General features: G+C 41.3%; 1 protein-coding gene across 1 annotated transcript; it reads left to right on the top strand.

Moving 5' to 3' along the window:
• Positions 1-3,333: 3,333 nt before the first annotated feature.
• Positions 3,334-11,326, top strand: rpl7l1 (ribosomal protein L7-like 1). The gene is made up of 6 exons (XM_084000545.1): positions 3,334-3,401; positions 3,896-4,004; positions 5,125-5,288; positions 6,374-6,511; positions 6,606-6,715; positions 10,558-11,326. The coding sequence occupies exons 1-6, from the start codon at positions 3,388-3,390 to the stop codon at positions 10,764-10,766; spliced, it is 744 nt and encodes a 247-aa protein (XP_083856671.1). The 5' UTR covers positions 3,334-3,387; the 3' UTR covers positions 10,767-11,326.
• The last annotated feature ends 1,068 nt before the right edge of the window (positions 11,327-12,394 follow it).

The raw sequence follows: 12,394 nt of genomic DNA on the forward strand, positions 1-12,394 counted from the left end.
TGCTTTGTATGGAAGTTAGGTCTGGGGTCCACTCAGTAGATTAGATTATGGCTCATGGGATAAACACCCAATAGAAGCCACCCACACTGAATTCTGTCGAAGAATCCTAAATGTTCAGAGGAAAACCCAAACAACGCCTGCCGAGCAGAACTGCTTAACATACAAAAACGGGCAATGACATTTTGGACACATCTAAATACAAGTCCAAACGACACAGTTCCATTTAAAACACTAAAAACCCAAGAGCTGAACCCTGAAAACAGCCTCCTCACTCAGCTGATGGTGACGCTCAGTAACCTGGCTCCCATTAGCACAGCCCCAAAACAACACAGAATAAAACTCATCATCAATCGATCAAAAGATCTATATTTACAACATTGGGAAAATGAAACAAAAACTCAAAGTAGACTAAATTGATATTTGACTCTATGCTCTAACAGAGAATATAAATTGCACAGACGGATCCTGACCAAATACAGGCTGAGTGACCACCAACTAGCCATAGAAACAAGACACAGACAGACATGGCTGCCCAGAGAGCAGCGTGTATGTGGTCACTGCTCCACAGGACAGACAGAGACAGAGATGCACTTCCTGCTCTACTTTGAGAAGTATTCTCCAATAAGAAATTCTCACTTTGGGGAAATAGAGAAGAAAATAAAAAAAGTTCCACATGTTAACCCCCAGAAGAGAAAGTGCCAGTTCTGTCAGGTGAAGGGGCAGCAGCTCCTCTGGCATCTGCCTGCCACAGCCTGAGGGACTCACTATAACATCCCAAAAATGCATAGATTTATATCTATTCTATTCTATCTATTTATATAGATTTATAATTGTATAAAATTGCATTGTACTGTACTAAATATGAATTGTAATATTGTAATGTATGTACGTAAATAACACATTTCTGTTCATGTCAATAAAGCTGTTTGAATTGATTTACTGGGAGGCTTTTGGACACATTTTTGTTACATTAGCTCTGTAATAAAGCATATTAAGGAAACAATGACCCCGTGTAGTTGCTGGCTTTTCATGAAACCGAAACTGTGTCAGAATCATAAAGTAATAGGATGATGTGTATTTATTTTATGATGCCCCACCTCTTCCGTTATAGAGGTGAGTGAGTGACAACAGGGTGATTTCTCTGTAGTGGTCTGAGGGTCTGGGTTATTTGGTGGAGAACAGCTCCATCTTCTGGCAGTAGGACAGTGTATCTAGATGATCATGTGAAAAGTCATCATTATCTGTGTGCTTGCAGAATGTAAATCACTCTTGTAGGCTAATTCTTGACACATTTTAGGATCTATTTAATCTTCTATTGCAGGACACTAGTTGATGTTATTACAACTAAGATAGATTTTGTCTGCATGACCTCGGTGATCTGATGAAAATGGGGTATAAAAATAAGGCTATAAAACTGGTGCTCTTTTAAAGGACTCATAGAGGCAGTAAAAAAACAGACATTTTAAGACACAGTTTATAGGGAAGTATACACAGTAGATAGGGAAAACATGCATAGCAAGTGCTTAAGAACTTGTACAATGACCTGAATGACAAACAAAGGTGGAACTGCTCAGGCTTTTCCTCAGTCATTTATGTCACCCTATTTTTTAGCCTGTACTCTTTAATTGCTTCAATATTTAAATGTTTTTGTTTACCAAAAGTCAACATAGAAACCACTGAATCAATAATATTAAGAATTTCTTTAATTGACAATTTGTATTTAAGAAGTTATTTAAATGTGACACATGTGAGAGGTTAGGCTAGCCTACTTACATATAGCCGACATCCTACTGTCAATTTATTGTTCATTATTATATTTCTGTATGATTTATTATTCATTAGAAATAACATAAAACAATTTTTAATTTACCGAATATGCGCCAATTTGCCAATCTCATTTCAAGTTGAGAGCCTAAGCGGAAGCAGGAAGTAACAGTCGCCATGGGACCTCAACCCATGGATGTATTATATTAACTAACTATATTAACTGATGTATTGACCTCAACTCGGAAGAAGTCTCCATGTAAGTGAACGGGAGTCAAAGTTTTATTTCGTGATCTGATTGAATTGTGCCATGAGAAGAAAATATGACCTCTACCTGTTTAAAACATCACGTTTCATGAAGAGAAATCAGCAGTTTGTTGTAAAACTATTGTAGAATAAAATTCCGAAGAATCCGTAACCAGAAAGACTACAAGTCGCGTAGGTGACGTCACACACCAAATGCCGCCCTTTCCTGTGTCAGTTGGTGACGTATTTTTTGTGGGACACCAGATCTGTAGTCCATCGAGCAGTTATAGCAAAAGGAAAATAACTCCACATTGAAAGACTTATTGGAACTCCCTCTTCAATGATATAAACTGGAGTAGAGCTTGGCTTGTCCCATTTAAATTTTTAATTTCTAACAAAATTAGAGAATTACATCTCAAGCTTTTACATAACATCTATCCTACTAATGTATACGTATCCAAGTTTTCTGACATTGATGACAGCTGTACCTTTTGTAAAAAAAAAAAAAAAAAAAAAAGATAGAGAAAGTATCATCCATTTATTTTATAAGTGTTCATTTTGTATCACTTTTTGGAAAGATTTGGAAAATTTTCTTTTAGCTAAAACCAGTTAGGTATCACTTTGATGAGAAAATTATTATTTTTGGCTCCTCCTCTCACAATAATAAATTTAACATAATTAATCTCTTCATATTACTAGGTAAATTCCATATTCATAAAGCCAAAATGTCTAATACAACCCCATCATTCCCATTATTTTCAATTGAATTAAACATTTATTTTGAGTCTGTATTATATGTTGAATCCAACAAAAAATGTGTAATCTTGTCTGCCTTTATAACTTGTTCTATATCTTTAATTTCATTTTTTCTTTTAGGTCTTTTTTATAATTTATTTCTTTTATTAGACCTATTTATTTACTTACTTACTTATTTTATCATCTCTATATTTCTTATATTATTTATCTACTATGTTTAAATGTTTTGATTATGTTTGCCTTTGTCATGTCTTGGAATGTCTGTCGCTTTGTTTCTTGTTCCTTTTTCAATTGTTGATGTTATTTGATGATAAATACATTTATTTAAATAAAAAAAATAGTCCGTAGAGCAGTCTTCACACAAAATACATTCTTCCGTTGCCGTTTTATGATAATTAAATTAAAACGTGGGGAAGTACCTGTCTGCATTTCGCTTCCGAGGCTCTCTATCTTTTTTATACAGTCTATCTATGTATCTATCTATATGAGTTTTAGGCTGCAGTCCTCTGCTTCCGCCACCAGGTTGTGCCATCGAGTCGCCTACCGTGAACGCGAGGGGCAACCAAAACACGAAGATCCGTGACGTCATATTGGAGCGACGACACGTCTTCAAGTGGCACCATGGCGGAGTCCGAGTATGTATTTGTTTATATATCTATATCTAAGTCCATCCGTGGTTTGTACACGTCCAGCTGCGTTGTTTCCACTTTGAACAAGTCATTTAAGTGTAATGTGTTCGGTCTCGACCTTTATTGAGATTATTAGCGGCAGTTATATGAGATTGTAGAGGGTCTGATTTCACATGGGGCTGAGTGAACCTCCACAGATACACAGCTAGCGTGATGTCTGGACTGTACAACTATTGATGAGAAAGTGAAGCCGGCTGCCGCTGTAATACGTGTTTCATGTATAATGTTTAAATGTATGTATGCATGTATTGTTAGCAATAAAGTTAGTGAGCTGGAAAACTAAAGCTGAATGCAGCTAGTTTACTCTTCCTGACAGTGATAACATTTTTCTTGGCAGTCAGAAAATGATTTTACAATAATGACTTTCTTGATAAACAGCAGCCACTTAATTGTCCAAAGCTTTCACGACTGACTGTGTTTTTGTATGCTGGTGTCATCAGATCAAACAAAGTGATCAAGTTAGTTCCTGAGTATCTACTGAAGAAGAGGAAGGCGTACCAGGCCATTAAAGCCACACAAGCCAAGCTAGCACTGCTTGAGAAGAGAAAGGTGAGTGATGAATGATGATGCTTTTCCTCATATTTGAAGTCAAGTTCAGTGTTTGACCTGCTGCCATGGTGGTGAAGTGTGACTAGAAAAGCAACAACCACAGTTTTCTGCAAACAGATAACTGTACTAATAAGCAAAGAGCTTCTGTAATGGCTCATATAATTACAACAAGTGAAACTCCAACGTTCAAAGGCAGCAAAGTTATTTATTATTTAAACTTTATACTCATCATTACATAATTTGTGTGTGTGTGTGTGTGTGTGTGTGAGAATGTCTATTGTCATAATAATATGCAGGTCAATGTATTTAAATTAGCCATCATCATCTCAGCCTATTAAGAATTATTATTCACTTTAAAGGGATAGTTCAACATTTTGGCAAATTGGCCCATTGCCATAATTGCTATAGTCATAGCAGTAGGTTCGTTACCTTTAATTGTAGGTGTAAGCTATTTTTAGTACAGCGGAGCGCAGCAGCAGGCTGCTCAGAGCTACGCTATGGAGGCTAATGGAATTTCTTGGTTTCCCTCATTAAACTCATCAAATTCAACATCCCAAAACTCCACAGCGCTTTTGTAGACAAGTTGTGAGCTGCACAACCACCACGCTATGAGATAATGACGGAACGATACGAAACGGAGCCGTTTTCGAGGTAAATTCATACAAAACCGCTGATGCGCGTTGCGTTCAGGGACAGTTTTTCAGCAAGCAGTCTCCGTATTTACCCTGTATTTACCTCGAAAACGGCTCCGTTTCGTATCGTTCCGTCATTATCTCATAGCGTGGTGGTTGTGCAGGTCACAACTTGTCTACAAAAGCGCTGTGGAGTTTTGGGATGTTGAATTTGATGAGTTTAATGAGGGAAACCAAGAAATTCCATTAGCCTCCATAGCGTAGCTCTGAGCAGCCAGCTGCTGCGCTCCGCCGTACTGAAAATAGCTTACACCTACAATTAAAGGTAATGAACCTACTGCTATGACTATAGCGATTATGGCAATGGGCCAATTTGCCAAAATGTTGAACTATCCCTTTAAGTGTCATCTGAACTGACATGACTGCACTTGAGTCTGTCCATAAACCTACTGATGTGTATTCATGAATGCATCCTTCTGTTGTTCCAGGTATCAAAAGGAAAACCACTGAAATTCAAGCGTTTGGAAGACTTCTTGAAAGACAGTCACAAGAAGCATCGCGATGAAACCCGCATCCGCAGAGCAGACCACAGGCCGCCGCCCCCTCTGCCCCCTGCTAAGAATAAGCTAGCCTTTGCTGTCCGTATCAGAGAGTGAGTGTTTTCTTATTTTACTCTGCAGTGTAAAAAATAGTTCTGTATTGACCTGGGGAGAAGCTACTTGTGTGTGTTTGTACAGCTCATTTTTAGCATTAACAGCTGTTTATTGAGCTGTGGAGAGCAAACGGTAGGAGTTCAGATCTTCCAGAGGACGATCTTGCTGTTCTCAGGTTAAAAACCTGTCAGGATCTGGTCCGTAATTCTGAAATGAAATGTTTTTGCTCTATTACACCAATGATCACAAATCAGAATCAGAACAGTTTTATTGCCAAGAGCAGTAAAGGTCAGTTTACAGCACGTGGAACTTGTCTTGGTGTCAGGTGCAAACATAAAAGTACCAAAAATAGAATAAAATAAGAAAAGAAAAGAAAATAGAAAATGCCTGGCCTATCCTCTGCTGAGGCTTCATGGTGAGGGAGCTGATGTTCTGCTCCCATCTGAGCTCCTGGGAGATGGTGGTGCCCAGGAATAATAATAATGATAATAATAACATTTTTATTTGAATAGGGACAGCGCATATTGATGAACATTGGTATATTAAAAAGAAATACTGCAGTAAATATGCCGGATTATAGCCAGGCGACTAATTTACATCCATCGTCCCAAATAAATAAATAAATAAATAAGTAAGTAAATAAATACATAAAAAACAGAGGGAAGCAGAAGGACTCAACCAGGGTCCCTGTAGAGTCACAGAGGATGACGGGGGGGGGCAGCTTGGTCCTTGCTGAAGTCCACTATCATCTCCACTGTCTTCAGAGCGTTGAGCTCCAGGTTGTTCATGCTGCACCGTGACACCAGACGGTCCGTCTCACTGCTGTAGGCCGACTCGTCCCCATCAGAGATGAGGCTGATGAGGGTGGTGTCGTCCGCACTATGGTTGGTGGTCAGATGTGCAGCTGTTGGTGTACAGGGAGAACAGCAGAGGAGAAAGGATGCAGCCTTGGGGGGTCCGGTCCTGATGGTTCGGGTGTCAGAGACCTGCTTCCCCAGCCTCATGAACTGCCGTCTGTCTGTCAGGAAGTCCTCAGGAACACACACATACATGAGATTAACATTTGTGGTCTTTTTTCTTTTAGGATTAAAGGTGTGAGTCCCAAAGTGATGAAGGTGATCCAGATGTTGAGGCTGAGGAAGATCTTCAGTGGAGCCTTTGTCAAAATCAATAAGACCTCCGTAGCAATGATGAGGATGGTGGAGCCTTATGTGGCCTGGGGGTGAGTCATTCTTCATCTGCTGCTTTATTAAATACAAGTTTGGATTAGGTTTGAGTTGGTACAAGCTGCTAACACTTTGTCATCTTGCCACCAGCTTTCCAAACCTGAAGTCTGTTCGTGAGCTCATTCTGAAGAGAGGACAGGCCAGGATAGGCAAGAGGAGAGTTCCTCTCACAGACAACGCCTTCATTGAGGAGCACATGGGTAAGTGTCTGCAACAGAACACCAACAAAAAGTAGTGCAGTGCAGTCTGATAAATGGTGTATTCAGATAAAACATGAAGGTATTTATATTTACACTGATCAGCCATGTGATGGCCACTGACAGGTGAAGTGAATGATAAGTAACCTGATGCATTATTGAAATTATTACTGTTAGCATTAAAAATTGACACAAAAGCAGTTACATTAATGTACATTTATTTAACACATTGTTAAACACATTTGAAATTTCAAAATTCCATATCTTTTCCAGACTTCTCAGTAAATTTATAGTGCAGTTTGAGCCGACGCGACCCGGCTCAGGCTGCAGCGGCAGCACCATTCATCCTATTAACCATTTTTCTACCATTGCAATGAGTCTGGAAACATTATCTTAAGGCCGATAAACTCCGCAATGTTGCTTTAAGATAAATACATTTCCATACAATAGTTTCCATTTTCCATACTTTTCCAGACCTGGAAATGTCTAAAATTAAATTCCATACTTGCATAGGAACCCTGTTAACATGACCCCCTCCAGAAGTAAACAGCACGATTCTTCAGTACATTCAGGGAAATCATTCAAGAACTCTAATTAAAGCAGATATCAGTGGAATGTTTTTGTTAATATAAGTCCTAAATAGTCCTATTTTCCGTCAGCAATCACTTACATGAAGTATTTCAGCCTAAACACGAGTCTCTCCGTCACTCTGCTCTGCTGTAACCCGAGGAGAAAATTTTCCTTGTGGGATACAAGTGTTATCCAATGAGGAGAGAGAACGGCATGAAGGGCTGTGTGTGCAGCCAAGGGATGCGCGTGAATGTGGTGACGTAGCACGAGGACCAATTGATGCCTGACAAGGGCGGGGGCTGCTAACTCATGGTGCGTTCAAAGAAACTCGTACTTTGTGTTTTTCCTTCCTGTGAAGTCATACCAGTTCGATCTGGTACGAGTTCACGGGTCGGAAGTTACGAGTGGCCGTTATAGGGAACTTTCACAGACAACAGGATGGTAAAAACACGAGCTACGGGTTACCTGGAACGCTACCAAGTCGTAGTTGTGACTTGAAGCTGTAACTTACGGTTTCAAAAGCCTGCCTTGAACGCAGCATTAGCCGAAACGGCCGTGAAGCTGATATCTGCTTTAGTGTATACATTTCAGCAGTGGCTGGACACAACTAAATGTAAACAGCAGCGAACATTCAACGATTGATCTATGGATGTTATATCAGATCTTTCAGAGGAACATTGATATGAATCGGAAAATAGTTTTTTTTGACCAGCCCAAATGATACCGATTATCTCTTTATAATAGTACCTGACGGCAGATGGGATATATTAGGCACCAAGTGAACCTTTTATCCTTGAAGTTGGTGTGTTAAAGCAGAAAAATAGTTGAGTGCAACGACCTGGGGCCAAATTGTACAGGCTAGACCACCGGCATCTAGAACTGCAGGTCTGGTTGGGTGTTCAAGGCTCAGTGATGTCGCCTGTGAAGTGAAGAATCGCCTGTGTTTTCTGATCCCATGGAAGAGCCACAGTAGAACCCATGGCTTAAAGCAGAACTATGCAACTTGGCCGGAAATAGCTCGCTCCTTCGTTGGTTTCTCTTTTTTTCCCTCTCCGGGGCTCCCCCACAGTTCTGGGAGGCACATGTCACTGTCGTAAAAAAAAAAACTCGCCGCCCCACCTCCTCCACCCCCTCCCTACACGTGCTTGTGTTTACTGCTGAAGATAGAGAGCTGTGTTTGCTAAGCACGGAGCTAATGCTAACACGGAGCTAACGCTAACAGGGAGCTAATGCTAACACGGAGCTAATGCTAACACGGAGCTAACGCTAATACGGCCACACACAGACAAAGACACAGACATACACACACATGAATAAAGGTTCCAAAACGCGAAGGCGTGTGTGTGTGTGTCATGATGTATTACATTATCTTATAAAAGATCCATGGTGTGTGTGTGTGTCTGTTAGCATTAGCTCCGTGTTAGCCACAAGCCGAACTTCATCAGTACAAACATGTTTCCATGGTTTCCTCCGACTTTCCGAACTCAAACCAATCACGATTCATGACATGCATGACGTCATCTGCGTTCTTATCTCGTACTGCCGTAAGGCAGTTTCTCGCGATAGTTCTATCCATTGATGAGATTTACACCGAGACGGAGGACTGATCTTGCAAGTGCGGTTTTCAGCCAGTGGGGGGGGTGAGCGCATTGGCCTAGACCCCATTCACCTCATAATAGGTCACTCAACCATCACAGTGACTCTGAGCCACAATAATTACAGCCGAAATCCTGCATAGTTCTGCTTTAAAGGACAATTCCGGGCAAATTCAACTCGGGGCTGTATGTTCCTAACATTTTTGGTCTAAAAGAAGGAATCTGAAGATTTTCAGTTTAATTGCTCCTGTTGCGGTAGTTGTGTCTGTCCCCGCATCGCCACGGCAGCGATGAATGGGAGCCGATGGAAGTTCTGCTGCTTAGGCTGTTTACATCCCTCAAAGCTGCAGTGTTTTTCCACAGACAGCATCAGATGGCGACTCAAACATGCACCCAGAAGTTTATTTACTTCAAGCAAGCCAACATGTTTGTAAAACTAGATCTAATTCAAAGTCTCAGGAGTCTCGCGCGAGACCCAAGTTGCGGTGCTGGTGTGTTCACATGCAGTCCGAAGCTCCCGTTTGTGTCATAAACACAGGAATATCAACTCTTTACTTGCTTCAAGTAAATAAACTTCTAGGCGCATGTTTGAGTCGCCATCTGACGCTGTCTGTGGAAAAAAATGTACACTTGAAGCAAGTAAAGAGTTGATATTCCTGTGTTTATGACACAAACGGTAGCTCCCACTGCACCTGAACACACCGAGCACTGCAACTGGGTCTCGCGCGAGACTTTGAATTAGATCTAGTTTTACAAACATGTCGGCTTGCTTGAAGTAAATAAACTTCTGGGTGCATGTTTGAGTCTCCATCTGATGCTGTCTGTGGCTTTGAGGGATGTAAACAGCCTAAGCAGCAGAACTTGCATCCACTCCCATTCATTGTTGCCGTGGCGATGCGGGGACAGACACAACTACCGCAAAACAGGAGACATTAAACTGAAAATCTTCAGATTCCTTCTTTTAGACCTAAAATGTTAGGAAAATACAGCCCCCAGTTGAATTTGCCTGGAATTGTCCTTTAAGAAGTTATTGCTGGTTCTGATAGAAAGGTGTGAGAACACACACTGAGCCCTGTCCACGGCTGCTCCAATGGGCAAGTGAGGATCAGAAGTTGACCATGAACCAATGGAAGAAGGCGACCTGCTTTGATGAATCACGGTTGTTGGTTTAGTTGACGTCATGTGGATGGCAGTGGGACACTCAGGGCAATGTGCTGCTGGGAAACCTGAGCTGCTGCCATTCATGATTTAGATTATAGTAGATATTTTGTTGTCTTTTAATTTTTAATTTGAATTTATTTATTCAGGATAGCCGCTTGAGGGGGTCCTTACAAACAGGAAAAAAGTCACAGAAATATTGGTTTATACGATAAATAAGATGCAACAATAATATGAACGAGAAAATGATGAGAAATAAGAATAAAACAAGAACAAAAAATCAGAAACAAGAACAAGGAGTTTGCAAATGGATTAGAAGTGATGCTTTGAGACCATGAAGAGAAGTAGTAGACCTGCCTTTAGGCACCTGCACAACCCTAAAAACAAGACCACGGTTTCACCTGGATATTAGTGTGTACACTGAAAGCTGAATTAAGCAGTGTTGTTGGATGTTCAGTCACAGAATGGTTAGGTTGGATCATCCTGTCAGTGTGACTCAGCTCCCTCTCTCTTGCTCTACAGGTAAACATGGCATCATCTGTCTGGAGGACCTGATCCACGAGATCTACTCGGTCGGCAAGGGCTTCCGGGCCAGCAACAACTTCCTGTTGCCTTTCAAGCTGTCGGTGGCTCGTCACGCTGCCAGGGATAAGGCCGGGCTCCTCAAGGACTTGGGAAACCCTGGATTCCGCGGTACGGAAATTAACGCCATCATCAGACAGCTGAACTGAGGAGAAACACCTAAAAGATGGACACCCAACAGCAGCTTAAAGAATGCTGTACTTCCTGAAGAGCAAAGGCCATTGACAAAAAAATGTAACTTTTTTGTTTCATTGGCAGAGATGCTGGTGGACTTCACTCTGTACACCACTTCTCTGGTCTCACTCTCTCTGGACACAGAGACGTCAGAAAACTGGAGTTAACTGCTTTATCCATGTTCTTGTTTTGAACTCATGTTTAAAATATATAACGTGGTTCCCCTGACGGTGACGGAGGGAAGCAGTTATGTTCTGTAATGAAAATGTAAAAATATTGTATGTTAAATTGTGCTCAATTAGTACACATGATATTCCTCAGGCTGTCAGAGGAAGGGATCAATACTCGCTACATACACAAGGACAGGAATTGATTAATTAGGATCTGTTGTCCTACATACAGGAACCACCAGCCCATCTCCAACTCATTTACTGCAGTTCAGATTTCAATGTTAAAAGGGGTAAATAATACATCTATTTAACACTGATTGACTGTTGTACACTTGCTTTGTTTTTAATAAAAGAGATATTTAGTACTTGGACAATGATACTATAATGTTTGCTTGTACAATGTGGGAGACTATTCTACACAAAGTGAGGATTCTCTGACTAGTTTTTGTTTACAATTCATTTCATATAACAGAAAGCTATAGCAAATCAGTATTTAGTGACCACCACCTTGTTGAAATGACTCCAGTTCTCGCTTCTCTTGTGCACATGTCAAGGTTCTTGCAGGTAGACCGAGATCACAGATGTGCGAGTCTGTTGTTTCCATCTCTTTGTACAATCCCAGGCTGACGGCGGTAGTGACAGTGATGTGGGAGTAGCATTTGACAGTCATACTGTATATGGGTCAGATTCAGGCTATGTGAGACCAGAAGGAAACAAACGGGAACAAGTATAGTCTGACTGCCATGACAGCAAACTGAAACTTGTGGATCTTCAGAGTCAGAGTCTGGGCCATGTACTCCACATGAGGGCAGATGTGGGCTATGAGCCACCAGAATTTGCTGACAGACGGTTTTGTGTGTGTCAGATTCAATCTTGTGTGTGAAAAGTAGCATCTGATAATCATGCTGTATGTGGACCCCAGTTGAAGAATATGGGTTAAATCTATTTTAAAATAACAATGGCAAAAATGCATGATCATACAACAACATCACATGACAGCATATACAGTATTATAGGCTATATTCAGCTGGAAATGTGTTAAAATAGGTCTTTCCCCTGTGGTGGACTGGTGCCACTGTGAAGTCAGCGAGACACGAGTCCTGATCTGGAGGAGGGGGAGAGATGTGGAGAGATGTGGCGACCTATGCGGCTGCGCCTTCACGAATGCGCACTGGGAGAAATGGAGGACGACGTCGGGGGGGAAGCTCCGTGAAAGTCACCGATGTGTTCTGAGGACAGGATGAGACCGCGAACCGCTGGACAGATGTGCGCACGAGAGAACATCCCCGTCACAAGCCCCTCAGCTGCTGTGGACGTGTAGATGGGGAAGAGAAGACAGGTAGGAAACAGATGGTGTTTAATGTGTGATGCGATGAGTGCGTGTGGACTCCAGTGTCACCTTATGAAATCAATCAGCAGCTGATGCTGATCAC

Source organism: Trachurus trachurus, assembly GCF_905171665.1.
Source record: "Trachurus trachurus genome assembly, chromosome: 24".
NCBI lineage: Eukaryota > Metazoa > Chordata > Actinopteri > Carangiformes > Carangidae > Trachurus > Trachurus trachurus.